The 16708-nt window shown below is 45.0% G+C and overlaps 1 protein-coding gene across 1 annotated transcript; it reads right to left on the bottom strand.

The window, feature by feature from the left end:
* Nucleotides 1-6267: 6267 nt before the first annotated feature.
* LOC120989946 (caltractin) lies at nt 6268-16612 on the bottom strand. Its single transcript, XM_040418416.1, has 5 exons — nt 16264-16612; nt 13780-13929; nt 12228-12356; nt 11627-11764; nt 6268-7615 (listed from the first exon to the last, which is right to left on the bottom strand). Exons 1-5 carry the CDS (start codon nt 16264-16266, stop codon nt 7526-7528), a joined length of 510 nt encoding a protein of 169 aa, XP_040274350.1. The 5' UTR covers nt 16267-16612; the 3' UTR covers nt 6268-7525.
* Between the last annotated feature and the right edge of the window lie 96 nt (nt 16613-16708).

Genomic DNA, 16708 nt, shown 5'->3' on the forward strand with positions numbered 1-16708 from the left:
TGCAGCTCGGATGCTGACCCACTTACTTCAATGGGGCCGCAAAAGATGCGGACAGCCCTCTGTGTGCTGTCTGCATCCGTTGCACTGTTCCATGGCCCCGCAGAAATTATAGTTCATGTTCTATTCTTGTCCGCTTTGCGGACAAGAAAAGGCATTTCTATAATGGGCCACCCGTTCCGTTAATTGCGGAACGCACACAGGCAGCATCCGTGCTTTGCAGTTAATAAATTAATTAATACAAATTAAATAAAAATGTAAATAAAAATGTAATAGTTTTATCCCATATCCGTTCATCTATAAGTACTCAAAAAAGGAAATAAAAAAATAAAACTACACATAATTGGTATCGCCGTATCCGTAATGACCTGATCTATAAAAGGATCATGGTACTAAACCTGCGTGGTGAACACTGTAAAAATAATAAATAAAAACAATGGCGGAATTGCTGGGTTTTTTTCACCTCACCTCCCCAAATTTTTTTTATAAAAAGCAATATGTATCCCAAAACGATACCAATAAAAACTGCAGTCTGTCCCTCAAAAAACAAGCCCTCATACAGCTTCATTGGTGAAAAAATAAAAATGTTCTGGATGTTAATATACGGCGATGCAAAATATTATTTATTTTTAATACAAAAATGCTAAAAATAAATAAATAGCAAAACATAGATGAACTATATAAAGTTTGACGACTATAACCGTATCAACCCACAGAATAAAATTGTCATATCATACATATATTTCAAAAACTAAACTTTCCCTTTAAGTGCAAGGATGTGGTGTGTTAAATAACAACTCCTTACTACTAGTGTCCAATAGGACTAATTACACCTATTAATCCTGCACCTAACTGATTAACTAAGACTTAACTTTTAATAATTTTTACTAATAGTACTTAAATTAATAACTAGATCTTTAAAACTTCCAGCAATCACTGGCCTTGAAGTAACAATAGAATTGCCCTGTCAGGACGTCTCCTGTCCAGGTTGCCTGCTAGTGAGTAGATACACACTAGTGCCTAGCTGGCTGCGCGCTGCCAGTATAGTGTATAGGCACTGTGTGATTCATTGGCAGTGCCCTAACCCCTGAAGACGCCGGTACACGGCGAAACATGTCGGGGGGCAGCGTGAAGCTCTAATTTTAAAACAGTACATCACTGGAGCCTATTATTACAGTACCAATGAATCACACAGTGCCTATACACTATACTGGCAGCGCGCAGCCAGCTAGGCACTAGTGTGTATCTACTCACTAGCAGGCAACCTGGACAGGAGACGTCCTGACAGGGCAATTCTATTGTTACTTCAAGGCCAGTGATTGCTGGAAGTTTTAAAGATCTAGTTATTAATTTAAGTACTATTAGAAAAAATTATTAAAAGTTAAGTCTTAGTTAATCAGGTAGGTGCAGGATTAATAGGTGTAATTAGTCCTATTGGACACTAGTATCATACATATATACCGCATGAGGAACCCTATAGAAAATAAAAAACACTGACAATTAAAAATTTTTGCCCACCTTATCTCCCAAAATATGGTATAAAAAGTGATCAAAAACACATATGTACAAACTACAGACCGTCCCGCAAAAAACAAGCCCTCACACAGCTATATTGGTGAAAAAATATAAATATTACGGATGATAAATATTTTGCATCACCATATACTATTTTTAATACAAAAGTAATATTACGCTAAAAAAGTTGCAAAACATAAATAAACTATATTAATTTGGTACCGACATAACCGTTTTAACTCACAGACTAAAATTATCATACCATATATACCACATGAGGAACCCCATAAAAAACACTGAGGGCCAGATTTATCATTACTCCACTTTCACATATGGCTAAAGTCAGTTTTAGCCAAGTCAGATTTATGATCGGCCCTTTAAGACTGTAATAAATGTGGTTTGACGGTAGCAGTTTATCCGTCAGTAAGCAGCTTTACAAAAGTCGCACGTCTTTACGAAAAAGTCGCATGTTCTATTAAAAAGTCTCATAAGATAAGCATGGTCCTCACTGGAGTGAAATTGTGCATTTTTTTGCGACTTTTTAAATAGTCGCAATAGTAAATCTGTCTAGAGATTCATTTACATAAGAAACAACACCCACTTTCAGAAAACTGGCGAGCATAGTGCAGAGCAGAAAAAAGTCGCAGATTTTTGCGCAGTTTTAGCGATTGTGCAAAAATTTGCGACTTTTTCACTCCATTATTCTGACTTGAGCTAATGATAAATCTGGCCCTGAGAGAATTGCAATTTTTGCTGACCTCACCTAGTAATTTTTGCCTACCTACAGCTTGTCTTACAAAAAACAAATCCGTAGTCAACAAAAAAATAAATAAAAACGTTATGGCCCCTAAAAAACTATTTCAGCAAATTCCATGTTAGAAAATTCCAATGCTGCATTCCCAAACAGCAGTTTACGACGACATATGGGGTGTTACCGTATTCATCTCCTTTTCCGCCTTGTGAAAATGAAAAATTTGGGGCTAAAGCAACATTTTATTGGAGCTAAAATGCAATTTTTCATTTTCACAGCCAAGGGTTTCTAAATTCTATGAAAAGCTACTTGGGTCAAAACATTCACGTCACCTCTTAATCAATTTCTTGAGGGGTGCAGTTTCCAAAATGGGATAACTTTTTGTAGTTTTCTTTCTGTGCAGAAAGCGGTCAGACATTCACTGCGCATGCGCCGAATACATACGCTCACAGGGAGGATCGCATTCCGGAGGAGATGGGCGGGCTGGAGGGACGCGCTGGGCGGCAGCATTTTGTGAAGGTAGACCGAGCCTCTAGGTGCTAATGAAGCCCCCATAGCACCTAGAGGCTCATTAGCATATCAATATAAGTTGTTTTTTTTTGCGAAACGGCTGCCCCAAAAGCTATTATATTAGGATTGTTTGGTAGAGCAGACACTAGCGGATCGCTAGTGTCTGAAAGCTTATTATGTGAAAACGAAGTGGTAGAAACCCTTTAATCAATTGAAACCATCGTGTCCCAGGGTGCAGCACAACAAGCTCTTCCACAAATCCTACAACCATTTGATTTTCCTCTCTTTACTTTTACTTCTTATTTCATGGGATATCTCTCCTAACCCCGGCCCACCCTGCCCCCACATCAACCCCTCCCCCATCTCTCACAGAAACCTTGCAAACCTCATCAACATTTGCTGTCCACCTTCTTTCCCCTCTTTTAACTGGAATTCACGGTGGGTCTGCAACAAGCTCCCCTACATTCAAAACTTCTTTTAAACTAACTCTCTTAACCTGCTGGCCCTCACTGAAACCTGGATTCAGGAATCTGACACGGCTTCCCCTACTGCTCTCTCCTATGGCGGCCTACACTTCTCCCATACCCCCAGACCTGAGAACAGACATGGTGGTGGAGTTGGTATTCTCCTGTCCCCACAATGCACTTCCCAGGTCATCCTCCCAGTTCCATCACTCTCATTCCCTTCTTTCGAGGTTTACACCCTCAGGCTCTTCCATCCCCTCTCCCTCAGAGTAGCGGTTGTATACCGTCTCCCTGGCTCAACCACCCAGTTCCTGGATCACTTTGTTGCCCGACTGCCACACTTCCTGTCGTCAGAAATACCAACCCTTATCTTGGGAGACTTCAACATCCCCATAAACGGCCCCATCTTCCCATCTGCTTCCCAGCTTCTCTCCCTAACCTCCTCTCTTGGCCTTTCTCAACTCTAACTCTCAGACACACAAAGACGGTAACACACTTGACTTGGTTTTCTACCGGCTCTGCTCAATCTCCAACTTTAATCACTATCCTCTCCCGCTTTCTGACCACAATATCCTTTCCTTCACTCTCCCAAATCTGCACCCATCCCAACACTCCCCTACCTATTACATACACAGAAACCTACAGGCTATCGACCCTCATACACTTACAGACACTCTACATGCATCATTGTCCCCAATCTCTTCCCTTTCCTTCCCCGATAAGGCTGTAAATCACTACAATGACACCCTAAGACGCACCCTGGACAAAGTAGTGCCCCCTACCCTCAGAACCTTCAAACACAGACCAAAGCAACCCTGGCTTACACAACAAACTCGCTTCCTCCAGGAGTGCTGAAGGCCTATGGAGGAAAACGCGCACACCCGAGAATTTCCTTCATTACAAATTCATGCTACGGACCTATAACTCTGCTCTCAACCTCGCTAACAGACCTACTTCACCACTGTAATCTCCTCACTGTCCAACAACCCAAAAAAACTGACACTTTCCAATCCCTCCTCAGTCCTAAAGTTCAGGCACCCACCACAGACCTCTCTGCTGAAGACTTAGCCGCCTACTTCACAGAAAAAAAATAGAACATATCCGTCATGAAACCAGCTCCCAGCCACTAAGTGCTATTCATCATCCCCGCATCTCCTCTGGCTCACTGTCCACATTTGACCCAGTCACGGAAGAAGAAGTCTCCAGACTCCTATCTTCCCCTCCTCTTTCAAACACACTATCATTACTCCATTAATAAATAAAAAACATCTCTTGACCCATCCTGCACAACTAACTACAGACCAGTCTCCAATCTTCCCTTCATCTCTAAACTCCTGGAGCATCTGGTCTACTCTCGCCTTACCTGCTATCTCTCCGATCACCCTCTCCTCGATCCACTACAATCTAGTTTCCGCCCCCTGCATTCCACAAACTGCCCTCACCAAAGTGACAAATGACCTCCTGACAGCAAAATGTAACTACTCTCTGCTCATTCTCCTTGACCTCTCTGCAGCTTTTGACACTGTAGACCACCATCTCCTGCTCTCCATGCTCCAATCCATCGGCCTAAAGGACACCGCCCTCTCCTGGTGTTCTTCCTATCTCTCTGGTCTCTCTTTCAGTGTATCATTTGCTGGTTCCACTTCCTTACCTCTCCCCCTTGCTATTGGAGTTCCTCAGGGTTCAGTCCTAGGCCCTCTCCTCTTCTCCTTGTACACAGCACCAATTGGACAGACCATCAGCAGATTTTGTTTCCAGTACCATCTCTATGCTGATGACACAACTATACACTTCATCCCCTGACATCCAACCTGCTGTATTACAGAACAACAGTGACTGTCTTTCTGCCGTCTCTAACATTATGTCCTCTCTCTATCAAACTAAATCTTTCAAAAACTGAACTTCTTGTGCTCTCTCCATCTATTAACCTACCTAAACCTGATATCTGCGTCTCGTTGTGCAACACAGTCATCACTCCTAGGCAGCATGCCCGCTGTCTCGGGGTGACTTTTGACATGGATCTCTCTCCTACTCATTCGCCCCTTTCTCACTATGGAAACAAAAACTCTCATTGTTGCCCTGATGCTCTCCAGTCTTGATTACTGTAACTCACTATTAATTGGCCTCCCCCTCACCAGACTCTCCCCTCTCCAATCTATTCTTAAATGCAGCAGCCAGGGTCACCTATGTCAGTCACTGCACTGGCTACCCATACACTATAGAATCCAATTCAAACTGCTTGTCCTCACCCACAAAGCCCTCCACAGTGCTGCACGACCCTACATCTCTGTCTACCACCCTACCCGTGCTCTCCGTTCAGCCAATGACTTACGACTGACTTCCACAAAAATCCGAACCTCTCTCTCTCGGCTTCAAGATTTCTCCCAAGCTGCACCGGTTCTCTGGAATGCCCTACCCCAAGAAATCAGGCTTAATCACAACATGCACAGTTTTAAGCGTTTGCTAAAAACACATCTTTTCAGGGTGGCCTATCACCTCCCTTGATCTAACCTCCCCATAGCCCATTTATCATTCCCTGAAGCTGAGCCTCCACTGCACCCAGAAGCACTTCGTATATTGGCTGCTGACCGGCTCATGTGGCTTTATATCTGCTCCCCTATTCTCCCAAGATGGCTGGACTATCGTACATAACAAGCACTTCTACCTTTTATGTCACCCCTTTCCCCTCATAGATTGTAAGCTCTTGCGAGGAGGGCCCTCATTTCTCTTGTTGTAATAATCGACTTGTCTGTTGCTATGTTATTTATGACTGTTTGTACATGAACCCCTGAATTGTAAGGCGCTGCGGAATATGCTGGAGCTATATAAAGATTATTATTATTAAAGCTATAATCAGCATGCATACATGTGTGTGTAAATGTATGACAAAGCTGATGAGCTCCCCCTAGTGGAAGAGTGCAGGGGTTACAAGAAATGTAAAAGAATAGAAAAAGAAACGCATAGTTTACCAACCTAATGAAAATAGAATGCCAAAACTGAAGCAAAAAAACTTTGAAAAAATAGGTTTATTACAAAATATTCAAGTCCATATACTACAGTGCACTTTAACAAACACAAAGCCAAGAGTAAAGAATGAACCACCAGCCATTCATCCAACGCAAATAAATAAAAAACAGGTGGCAAGACACAACAGGGTAGAAAAAACTAAGCTATGCCCTATTTAAAGGGAAGAACAGGAGTAAAGATTAGTAAATCGATTCATACGTCAACAACAGTCTCTATCCGTTTCCTCAACAAACGTTCTTCATCTGCGAGGGGCTGTCCCTGCTGGTGAAGAAGAAACCCCTGACCCTTGATTGACAGGGCTGGACATCTCACCCGGCCCTAACAAACTTGCGCCTGTGTCTCTGCTCCGAGCAACGACGCAAGAGCACTGGCTTTGTTCCACAGCAGCGACTGTTGATGCGCTGCTATCTGGAAGAGTAGCAGCACACACAGTTACTGCTCCGGATGCTCTTGGGGCGCTGGTGCAAGATTGCCGATGCCAGGTGAGATGTGCAGCTATGTCAATCAAGCAGCAGGGGGAGCTTCTTCAGCAGCAGCACAGCCCTTTGTGGGTGAAGAACTGTTATTGAGGAGACAAATCGATACACTCATAGCATATTGCTAATGCTCATGTATCACTGTGTACATGTCAAAACACAGCTAATAACACAGATAAGTGGTACAGACATGCTCCGAGTAGTGGCACATTTCAAAGGATCCATTTAAAGACATGGCATATAACAGAACAATACACGTAGCTTTGACGGTCCAGATGCAAATCTTAGGACAGGCCATTCCAAATAGCTTTTTTTTTGGTTTGCTTTTCGGTATATATCTTCACAGTGTTAAAGGGGTTGTCCACTTTTTTTTTTAAATATTGGGATAGGTCAATATCGGATTGGTGTGGAGCCGACTCCCAGCACCCTCGCTGATTAGCCGTTTGAAGAGAATGCAGCGCTCTTACTAGAGCGGCCTCCTTTTGTTTACCTGCTCACTGTTGCAGACGCAGCAGTGAACAGGTGTAATTACAACCGCTCCGTCTCCATTCACGTCAATAGGACAGCTCCTTCCTGTTCACTTGAACAATCGTAATTACACCTGCTCACCGATGCAGTTGCGACAATGAGCAGGTAGACAGTGAAGAGAAGAAGGCAGCGCTCATACAAGCGGGGAGTCGGCACAACGCACATCTGATAATGATGACCTATCCTGAAGATAGGTCATCAATGTAAAAAAATTTAAATAAGGGGACAACCCCTTTAATATGTTTTCCGCAACCAGCTTAGTAAAGGCTCGTCTTCCTCATGATCCGAAGAAATTCCTGTTCATTAATTTCCCCATCTCCATCACGATCGGCTTCGTCAATCATTTCCTAAATAAAACAAAATGATGACATTTGTGAAAACCTGGACAGAAAGAGTCAGCACGATGAAGCATAGCCTTGTAGGATGCCTACACTCAGAACATAGATTGTGTATTTAGTAGCTTCTAAATTACCAGTGTGATGAGCTCATTTGTAGTCCCAGGTTAAGAAAAAGATTACATAAAAGAAATGTCAAAGGGGTTGTCTCATTTCGAGACAATAACCCACAGTAAGCGCCGGCCTGGCGTGGCGCTCCCATTATGGAAACGGCTTGCAGACCCATTAATTCCCATAGGGCCACAAAAAAAAAAAAAATGCAGACAGCACACAGATGTTTTCCATGTGCTGTGCCGTAAATGATAGAACATGTCCGTTTTTACAATGTGGCCAGCTAAAAGTGCGGGATGCAGGCGGACTGCATCCGTATTTTGCGATATGGATATGGACATGTGCAGGAGGCCTAACTCTGGCTCCGTGGGCCAGAGTTTTCTGTGGGTTATTCCCACCTTGGCCAGGAAAGTGTGAGATGGGACAACCCTGAGGTAAATGACATCTAAACATGCCCACTAGGTTTTTCAGGCGGTAGATGTTCTGCATGTTTCTAAAGCAAAAACATCAAGGAATCTAGCAGAGAACGTGAAAGGCAATTTCCTGCTGATCTCTTTCTGTAGGTGAAGCTCTAGAAAAAGGGTCAGGGCTCAGGGTCTCTGTTCTCCTGACTTTTAGTAGTCAGACAAGAAGAAATCCATGGGAACCATTAACAAGTTAGTTCTAGGCATATTGCCGAACTGGCCCCTACATTTCCCCAACCTCAAATTCACAAATCTACTGGTTGCTACTGCTTACCCACCCTTAAAGGGGTAATCCAGCTCCCCCAAGCAATCTAATAGTTATCCCCTATAGTGACAAGTCTGTTTTAGCAACTACTCATATTCCCCATAACAGTTCTGGAGCATCTTTTCTTATAACTGTGCTGTTCCACTCCTCTGTTATTCCTGCTAGAAATGTATGAATAAATGAAATTGCTATTATGCAGCTGAACAGAAAGAGAATGGAACAGGCCCGTTTGGGACCCAAGAGCCCGCAGCCTGTGTGAGTGCATCTGTGGAGCGAGGGGCAGGAGAGTATCATCTTTCAGGACAGTACGAAGGACTGATTTTCCTATAATACCCCTTTAATGGGTTAAATAAACAGTTGCATGAAATGTTTAAACTACAAGAAGACAGGATCATCAGCAGCAGTGAGCAGGTTACATAGTTAATACAGTTGAAAAAAGACATAAGTCGGGATGCAAATCCCAGAAGGAAGTGCAACTCAGATTTCTACACATTTTCATAAAGCATTAGGCCTCATGCACACAGACTTTTTTTTGCGGTCCGCAAAACGGATTTCCGTTGTTCCGTGATCGTTTTTTCCTCCGTGGGTCTTCCTTGATTTTTGGAGGATCCACGGACATGAAAAAAAAAAAAAGTCGTTTTGGTGTCCGCCTGGCTGTGCGTCGCCAAACGGATCTGTCCTGACTTACAATGTAAGTCAATGGGGACGGATCCGTTTGACATTGACACAATATTGTGCAATTGCAAACGGATCCGTCCCCCATTGACTTTCAATGTAAAGTCAGGAGTCTCTATTATACCATCGGATCGGAGTTTTCTCCAATCCGATGGTATATTTTAACTTTAAGCGTCCCCATCACCATGGGAACGCCTCTATGTTAGAATATACCATCGGATTTGAGTTAGATCGTGAAAACTCATATCCGACAGTATATTCTAACACAGAGGCGTTCCCATAGTGATGGGGACGCTTCAAGTTAGAATATACTACGAACTGTGTACATGACTGCCCCCTGCTGCCTTCGACCTCCTGACGAAGCCGTTGAGGTGAAACATGCGTCGAGGTCTCGCGCACAGGGTCTGACATTCTATCCACCACCATGTCCTCAGGTACGTCCTGTTATTAGTATCGTTTCACACTGCCCATAGGGATCTCTGCTTATATCCATAGTGAGTCCCTTATATATTTTTGTGCATACTGTTATCAACTTCCTTCTGACTGAGACATTGTTTCTTATTCCGAGTGCCCATTATTGCATCGGTCGGTCTAGATATTTATGCATTGTGGCATGTGTGGGATAGCTCATGGATTACCAGGTATGGTCATTTGCACTTGTTGGGCATAGCCTTATTGCGGCGACTTCAGTGTCCTGCTATCCTGGTTCTCCTTAAGCTCTTATCCTGATCCATAGATTGTACCTTTCTGTGTGCTATATTTCACAGACTTATTGGTGACTGTTTGGTGTCATTGACCCTGTGCTTCTCCGTATTTTTGTATACCATCCTGTAGTTTTTCCATATTTTATAATAAATAAATATTTTGATACATCTTTTCCACTTGTTCGTTTTGGTCTGCCCCCTGCTGCCTGGCAGCACCCGATCTCTTACAGGGGGCTGTGATCTGCACAATTAACCCCTCAGGTGCCGCACCTGAGGAGTTAATTGTGCGTATCATAGCCCCCTGTAAGAGATCAGGTGCTGCCAGGCAGGAGGGGGCACACCCTCCTCCTTCCCCAGTTTTAAATTCATTGGTGGCCAGTGCGGCCCTCCCTCCCCTGTATTACTGTACATTCATTGGTGGCCAGTGCGGCCCCCCTTCCTTCCCTGTATTACTGTACATTCATTGGTGGTCAGTGGGCCCCACCCCCCTGCCCTGTATTACTGTACATTCATTGGTGGCCAGTGCGCCCCACCCCCCTCCCCTGTATTACTGTACATTCATTGGTGGCCAGTGCGGCCCCCCCTTCCTTCCCTGTATTTCTGTAGATTCATTGGTGGCCAGTGGGCCCCCCCTCCCCTGTGTTACTGTACATTCATTGCGGGCCAGTGGGCCCCCCCCCTCCCCCAGTTTAATCGCTGGGACTCTGGTAACCATGGCAACCAGGATGCTACTGCAGTCCTGGTTGCCATGGTTACTTAGCAATTTTAGAAGCATTATACTTACCTTCGCTGTCTGTGACCGGCCGGGCGCTCCTCCTACTGGTAAGTGAAAGGTCTGTGCGGTGCATTGCTTATAGCACAGACCTGTCACTTACCAGTAAGAGGAGCGCCCGGCCGGTCACAGACATTGCAGGTAAGTATAATGCTTCTAAAAATTGCTAAGTAACCATGGCAACCAGGACTGCAGTAGCGTCCTGGTTGCCATGGTTACCGATCGGAGGGGGGGGGGGAGAATTTTAATTAGGAGGGGGGGCCGCACTGGCCACCAATGATATTCAAACTGGGGAGGGGGCAGTCATGTACACAGTTCGTAGTATATTCTAACTTGAAGCGTCCCCATCACTATGGGAACGCCTCTGTGTTAGAATATACTGTCGGATCTGGCGTAAAAAAGACGCAAACCCCAGGTTTGGGACCAATTAAGCACCACTAGCTGCGTTCCTACACCACCCTCACTTTATGAAAGAGGGGGAGTGGTAAACGACGCAGATTGTAACTATAGTTATCTATGTACTCTTCGCCGGGATCTGTATCCACAATAACGTAGAAACATTTCTTGGCATGGGGTTATAGCCATACACGCAGTGTGGACACTCTGCATGTCTCCAAGATGGGAGCATACACAGTGGGTGGAATTTATCATTCCCTCCACGTCAGTTTTCTGGCATAAAGAAAGTCAGTCATTGCATGCTTTCCGCATCAGTGCGTCAGCTCCGCAAAAAATAGAACTTTTATTTGTACTCAAAGTCAAGTCAAAGGGTCCGCAACAAAATGCTGCATGCACAAGGACGCATTCCCATTTTGTGGATCCGTGGTTTGCGGACTGCAAAATGGACATGGTTGTCTGCATGAGGCCTTACAGGTGGCACTGCCTAGTTGTGACTGCCGACAACCTGTTGTTGGGACATTTGGCTGCCATTTAGAGAAACCCCAGGCCAACCAGTGGAACACTGTCACTTATGAAAAACTATTTTACTGACAGGAACACTTAGAATTTTTTTATTATTATGGTGCCATAACATACCTGTAATTCTTCATCTGTCAGGTTTTCCCCCAATTCCTTGGCAACCCTCTTTAGGTTTTTGAAGGAGATCTTTCCTGTGCCATCATCGTCAAATAACCGGAAAGCTTTCATGATTTCTTCTTTAGAGTCTTTCTCACTCTAGTAGTAAATAAAGCAATGCAAGATTGGAGAAACAAGTTGTGCCGGCATCTTATAACAGAGAATGAAGCCAATGTGAGGAGATTTATGATGGGTGGAATTCTTCAAGGCAGCTTGGATTGGGTCTGCTTTGGTGTGCTTTGTGCCAAATGTGTCAGATGGCACATGTTGCCTGATAAAGGTTATATTTAAAGATTCAACAAATTTATCTATCTAAAGAGGTTACTCCAGTTTATACGCCACCCTCCTACTGGAGTGATTTTTTGCGAAATTTTAACAAAGTCACATTTGATCAATCTAGCTTATACCTACCCAACCATCCCCCCCACTTTTCAAAAGTGGTGAGAGAGTGTAAAATCACAAAAAAGCATCAACATTTTTGTGCAAACATTGTGTGCACCAAAAAAACTGAGAAAACCACCATACGGGGCTTCATAAATTGCCCCCAGTGTCTCCCACTTACCATCTTAAGCGTCATTAGAGATAGGAAATCCTCAAAGTCAATGGTACCAGAACCGTCTTTATCAATGTCAGCGATCATTTTTTTCATTTCTTCTTTCTTTGGCTCGAAACCTAAGGCACGCATGGCTACCTGTATGAAGACCAGCAAAAATGTATTCAATGCATCTATGGTAGTACATCATAAGAGCACAGCAATGCCTCTCTAAACAGCAGTAGTATGAGCACCAAGCTACACTGAAGAGTGCTGCCAATGTGTCGGGAAGGAAGGAACAGTATATATTTTATAGTAGGTCCATCCCCTTCTAAGCACTGTACAGAACAAGTCTGAGAAAAAGGATGCTACAGCAGACAGCCTTTCCATCATTAAAGGGACTAAAGCCGAGTGCTGGTAGACATGCATGCTCGACCACTCTCCCCAGAGCCAGGGCTCCGTATAGTGATAATAGAAATAGCTATCTGCTGCTTGTCTAGGAAGGAGCAGATCCCCAGCAGTACCATGGCTCTATAGCTCAGAAGGCTCAACACACTTTGTCAGGACTGTAAAACTGGATAGAAGCGTAAGAAAGGACTATATTGTCAGCTGCCAGAGGGGGGAGGAGTATCACAGCAGCAGCACCAAGAAAGACACATGAAAACTAAAGATTATAAAAACGGTATTTGTTATGCTAGAAACTGCCCGTTCTGCTCCTCCTGTCCTGGCTCTACAAGGACCCCTCAGCTAATCACCAGTAAGACCAGTGGCTTTTACTAGTGTTTTTGGCTTTGTCGAGCTGAGACAGGAAATGCAGAGCAACAGGGACTAAAGGCAGAAATGGGGGGGAGTGGAGGCGAGCACAAATTCTCGGCGGCTTTTCACAACTTCTGATCAGCTGTTTGAAAAAGCTGCGGTGCGTCAGGAGGATGCAGTGCTGCGTTCTCTTCAAACAGCAGATCGGTGGCAGTGCCGGATGTCAGACCCCCATGATCTGATAGTGAAGACCCATCCTGTGGATAACTCATCAATTTCCCACTCGGAAACCCCTTTAAATAAAATAAATAAATTCCCCTGGTAGAACTCTACATAAGAAAACACTTCTCAGCAGGTACATAAATCCAACTGAACTCAAATCTATAACAGGGCAGATACAGCAGGTACAATGGTTCTCCTCGTCTTAAAGGGAACCTGTCACCTGGATTTTGTATTTAGAGCAGAGTACATGGGTTGCTAGATGGCCGCTAGCACATCCGCAATACCCAGTCCCCATAGCTCTGTGTGCTTTTATTGTGTAAAAAAAACTATTTGACACATATGCAAATTAACATAAAAGAGTCATATCTTACTTGTGTGACCAGAGAAGAGTCATATTTTCCAGCTCTGACTCATCTCAGGTTAATCTGCATATGTATCAAATCGGGTTTTTTACACAATAAAAGCACACAGAGCTATGGGGACTGGGTATTGCGGATGTGCTAGCGGCCATCTAGCAACCCATGTCCTCAGCTCTATACACAAAATCCCGGTGACAGGTTCCCTTTAAGCGTCAGGTAAAGGTATGTTACATTTCAGAACCTACCTTCAGTTCCTTAACATCTATAGTACCAGACCCATCTGTGTCAAACAAATCAAATGCTTCTCGGATCTCTTGCTTTTGCTCTTCCGTTAATTCAGGTTTTGCGCCGGTTTTCTTACGCTGGGCAAGACCAGGTTTTCTCATTACAGATGCCTAATAAGCAATAGAAAAATGAGGAATTTTGTTTAGTTACTCTTATTGGTCATCATAGATACAGTATGTCTGCACCAAAGAAAAAAAAGAAAACGTGGTATGAAGTTCCAGACATGGATGTAAATCATTACAATGCACCAGTGAGCGAAGAGTCCATGTGAGGCCTCATGCACACGGCCGTTGTTTGGCTGTTCCGTGCTTTGGGGACCGCAATTTGGGGTCCCCAATGCACGGGCACTATCCGTGCGGCTTCCGTGACGAATCCAGGCCCATTCAACTTGAATGGGTCCGTGATCAGTCAGCACAGCAAAAAAAAAATAATAGAACATGTTCTATTATTCGCAGTACGGAGGCACGGAGAGAAACCCCACAGAAGCACTCAGTAGTGCTTCAGTGCCTCCGTTCCGCACCGACCTTCTGGATTGTGGACCTATTCAAGTACATTGGTCCGCATCCATGATGCGGTGAGGACACAGCCAGTGCCCGCATATTGCGGAACCCGCTGCATGCGGGCCGCAATATGGGCATGGCCGGGCAGCAGCCAAAGTGGTTTTCTCACTTCAGTAAGTGGCATTTATCATGTACAGTAGAGAAAGCTAATACAAGGCACTTACTAATGCACCTGGCAAATAGTTCTTCAATAGTGTTGTGCGAACTTGTGTTTTAAGTTCGGCGTCTAAAGTTCAGGTTATCGAAGAATCGCGTTATGGATTCCGCTACCACGGACCATAACGGAATTTAGAATCCATAACGGGATTCTTCGATAACCCGAACCTTAGACGCCAAACTTAAAACACAAGTTCGCTTAACACTATTCGTCGAGTATCCCTGCGTATTGTAAGGCACCTCAACCTCACCACGTCTAAATGCCATACAATTACAATGGCAGGCTAAATGGGACTTGTACAATCTGGTAGTCGTCATCTGGAGTTCATCCATCCTATAGTCATCCATTCAGAGGGCCCTGAAGCCTCCCTACACAACACACTTATCACCCAGGCTGAAAGGCGCTGTACATGAATTTAGGTTAGGAAATCTCATAGCTGGCATCATAAATGGCATTACCGTCAGGCCCGTCTGCAGTCTGAAAACAGGGTATGTTGGCTGGAGCGGTGGAAACAAACGTCGAGGCAGTACTGGACTGGAAGGATTAAGCACAGACGAGGAGGATCCCATACTGATTCACTACTCGCCCGGAGTGACTGATAGATACGGAAGCAGCGCGCTGGTTCCCCTCATCCCCTGAGGTTTGTAGGATCATGGTGACATCAGTCATTGTGTCGGCGCAGTGCACATGTAAAGGGGGTCCACCAATATTTTGGTTTCCTTTTCGGATGCCCACCTCATTAACAATATATACTATACAGTGACGTCTCTTACCTTCTAGAAAAGGGCCAGACCGCGTGTGTAAGGGGTGCAGAATAGATCCAGAGTAAAGCATTTGGCCGACATCTACCTCAGTTGTATGGTCATCTTTCAGGTCCTATTACACAGCACGATTTTCTGGCCAATTATTTGGAACAAGTATTCATAATAATTGGCCCATATAATGGAGCGGATGATCAGCCAATGAATGAGAATATGGTCGCTCGTCGACTTTAGGATGAGAGATGCCCGTTTATCGGCAGCACGGGGCTGCTGCTAGCCCACGTGACCAATGCAAAGCTGGGAGAAAGCTGCGGCACTACTGCCAGTGGCACTGCCTCCTCATACAGCTGATCGGCGGGGGTCTCGAGTGTCGGACCCCCACCGAACAGATAGTGGTGACCTATATATAGAGAAAAAACCCTCATCTGACCTCCAAACCAAAATGAATACCGCTGGGAATATGCATAAAATAAAGAAAAAAAAGCAGCTCTGTCCCAGCACTGAGGGTTCCTTCCTCACAGCTTCCGGCGCCCACAAGTGTGACATTGGGTCCATGGTGACATGTCCCCAACCAGCACGTGATACCCCTTAGGGTGACACCACCGCAGAGGCCAGCGGATGGCTGCCATGGTGCACCAGACCACAACACTGGACAGGATTCTTTTGGTTTGGGGATCACTGGTCAGACTACTCTTGACTCCACTAACACATTGTTACAACTGCATCTGTAAAGACATTTGGCATGGACAGGTTTTCAGCCTCATTCACTAACAGCAAGCAGAGGTCATGAAAACAGTAAAGGGATGGGGGACAGATATGCGCCATTCTGGGTGTATTGCACGTGCCCCAGATGCCTGATGGGTGGTCTTATGGCTGGACCCCCACTTATCAGCCTCTCTAAATGGCACTACAAGTCTACAGTAGCGCTGCTCCCCTATGTCCGATACAGCGCACACGACCACCTACCATTTCCTGGAGAGCCGCTAGTATGACGCCGTGCACACCGGGAGAAGTCCTGGAGCGCGTCTGTTACTGGGTAACGGATCTGCAGAGCTCACTCTCCCCCGGGAGCCGCCCAGTCCCTCGCATTGATGCCTAGAAGAACCCGCCCACCGTCGCCTCAGTGTCAGGACGGCGCCTGCAATGCCCGCCATTCAGCAGAACGTTCAACGTTGCCAAAACAGACGCTAATGAGAGCGTTTCCATGGCAACGCCACGCCCTCTCCATTGCAACCCGGATAGCCTCTAGAAACCCCGCCTTTCCCCCCCCAGGTTGTTACCAACCGGCAGGTATTATATGCGCAAGCGCAGTGATTAACGAGGCACCACGTTTAGCACAAGCGCAAGGATCTGAGGCGCACAGTAATAACATTACAGCAATCTGATTGGACACCGCAATCACTTCCGGTTT

Source organism: Bufo bufo, chromosome 2 (assembly GCF_905171765.1).
Source record: "Bufo bufo chromosome 2, aBufBuf1.1, whole genome shotgun sequence".
Classification (NCBI taxonomy): domain Eukaryota; kingdom Metazoa; phylum Chordata; class Amphibia; order Anura; family Bufonidae; genus Bufo; species Bufo bufo.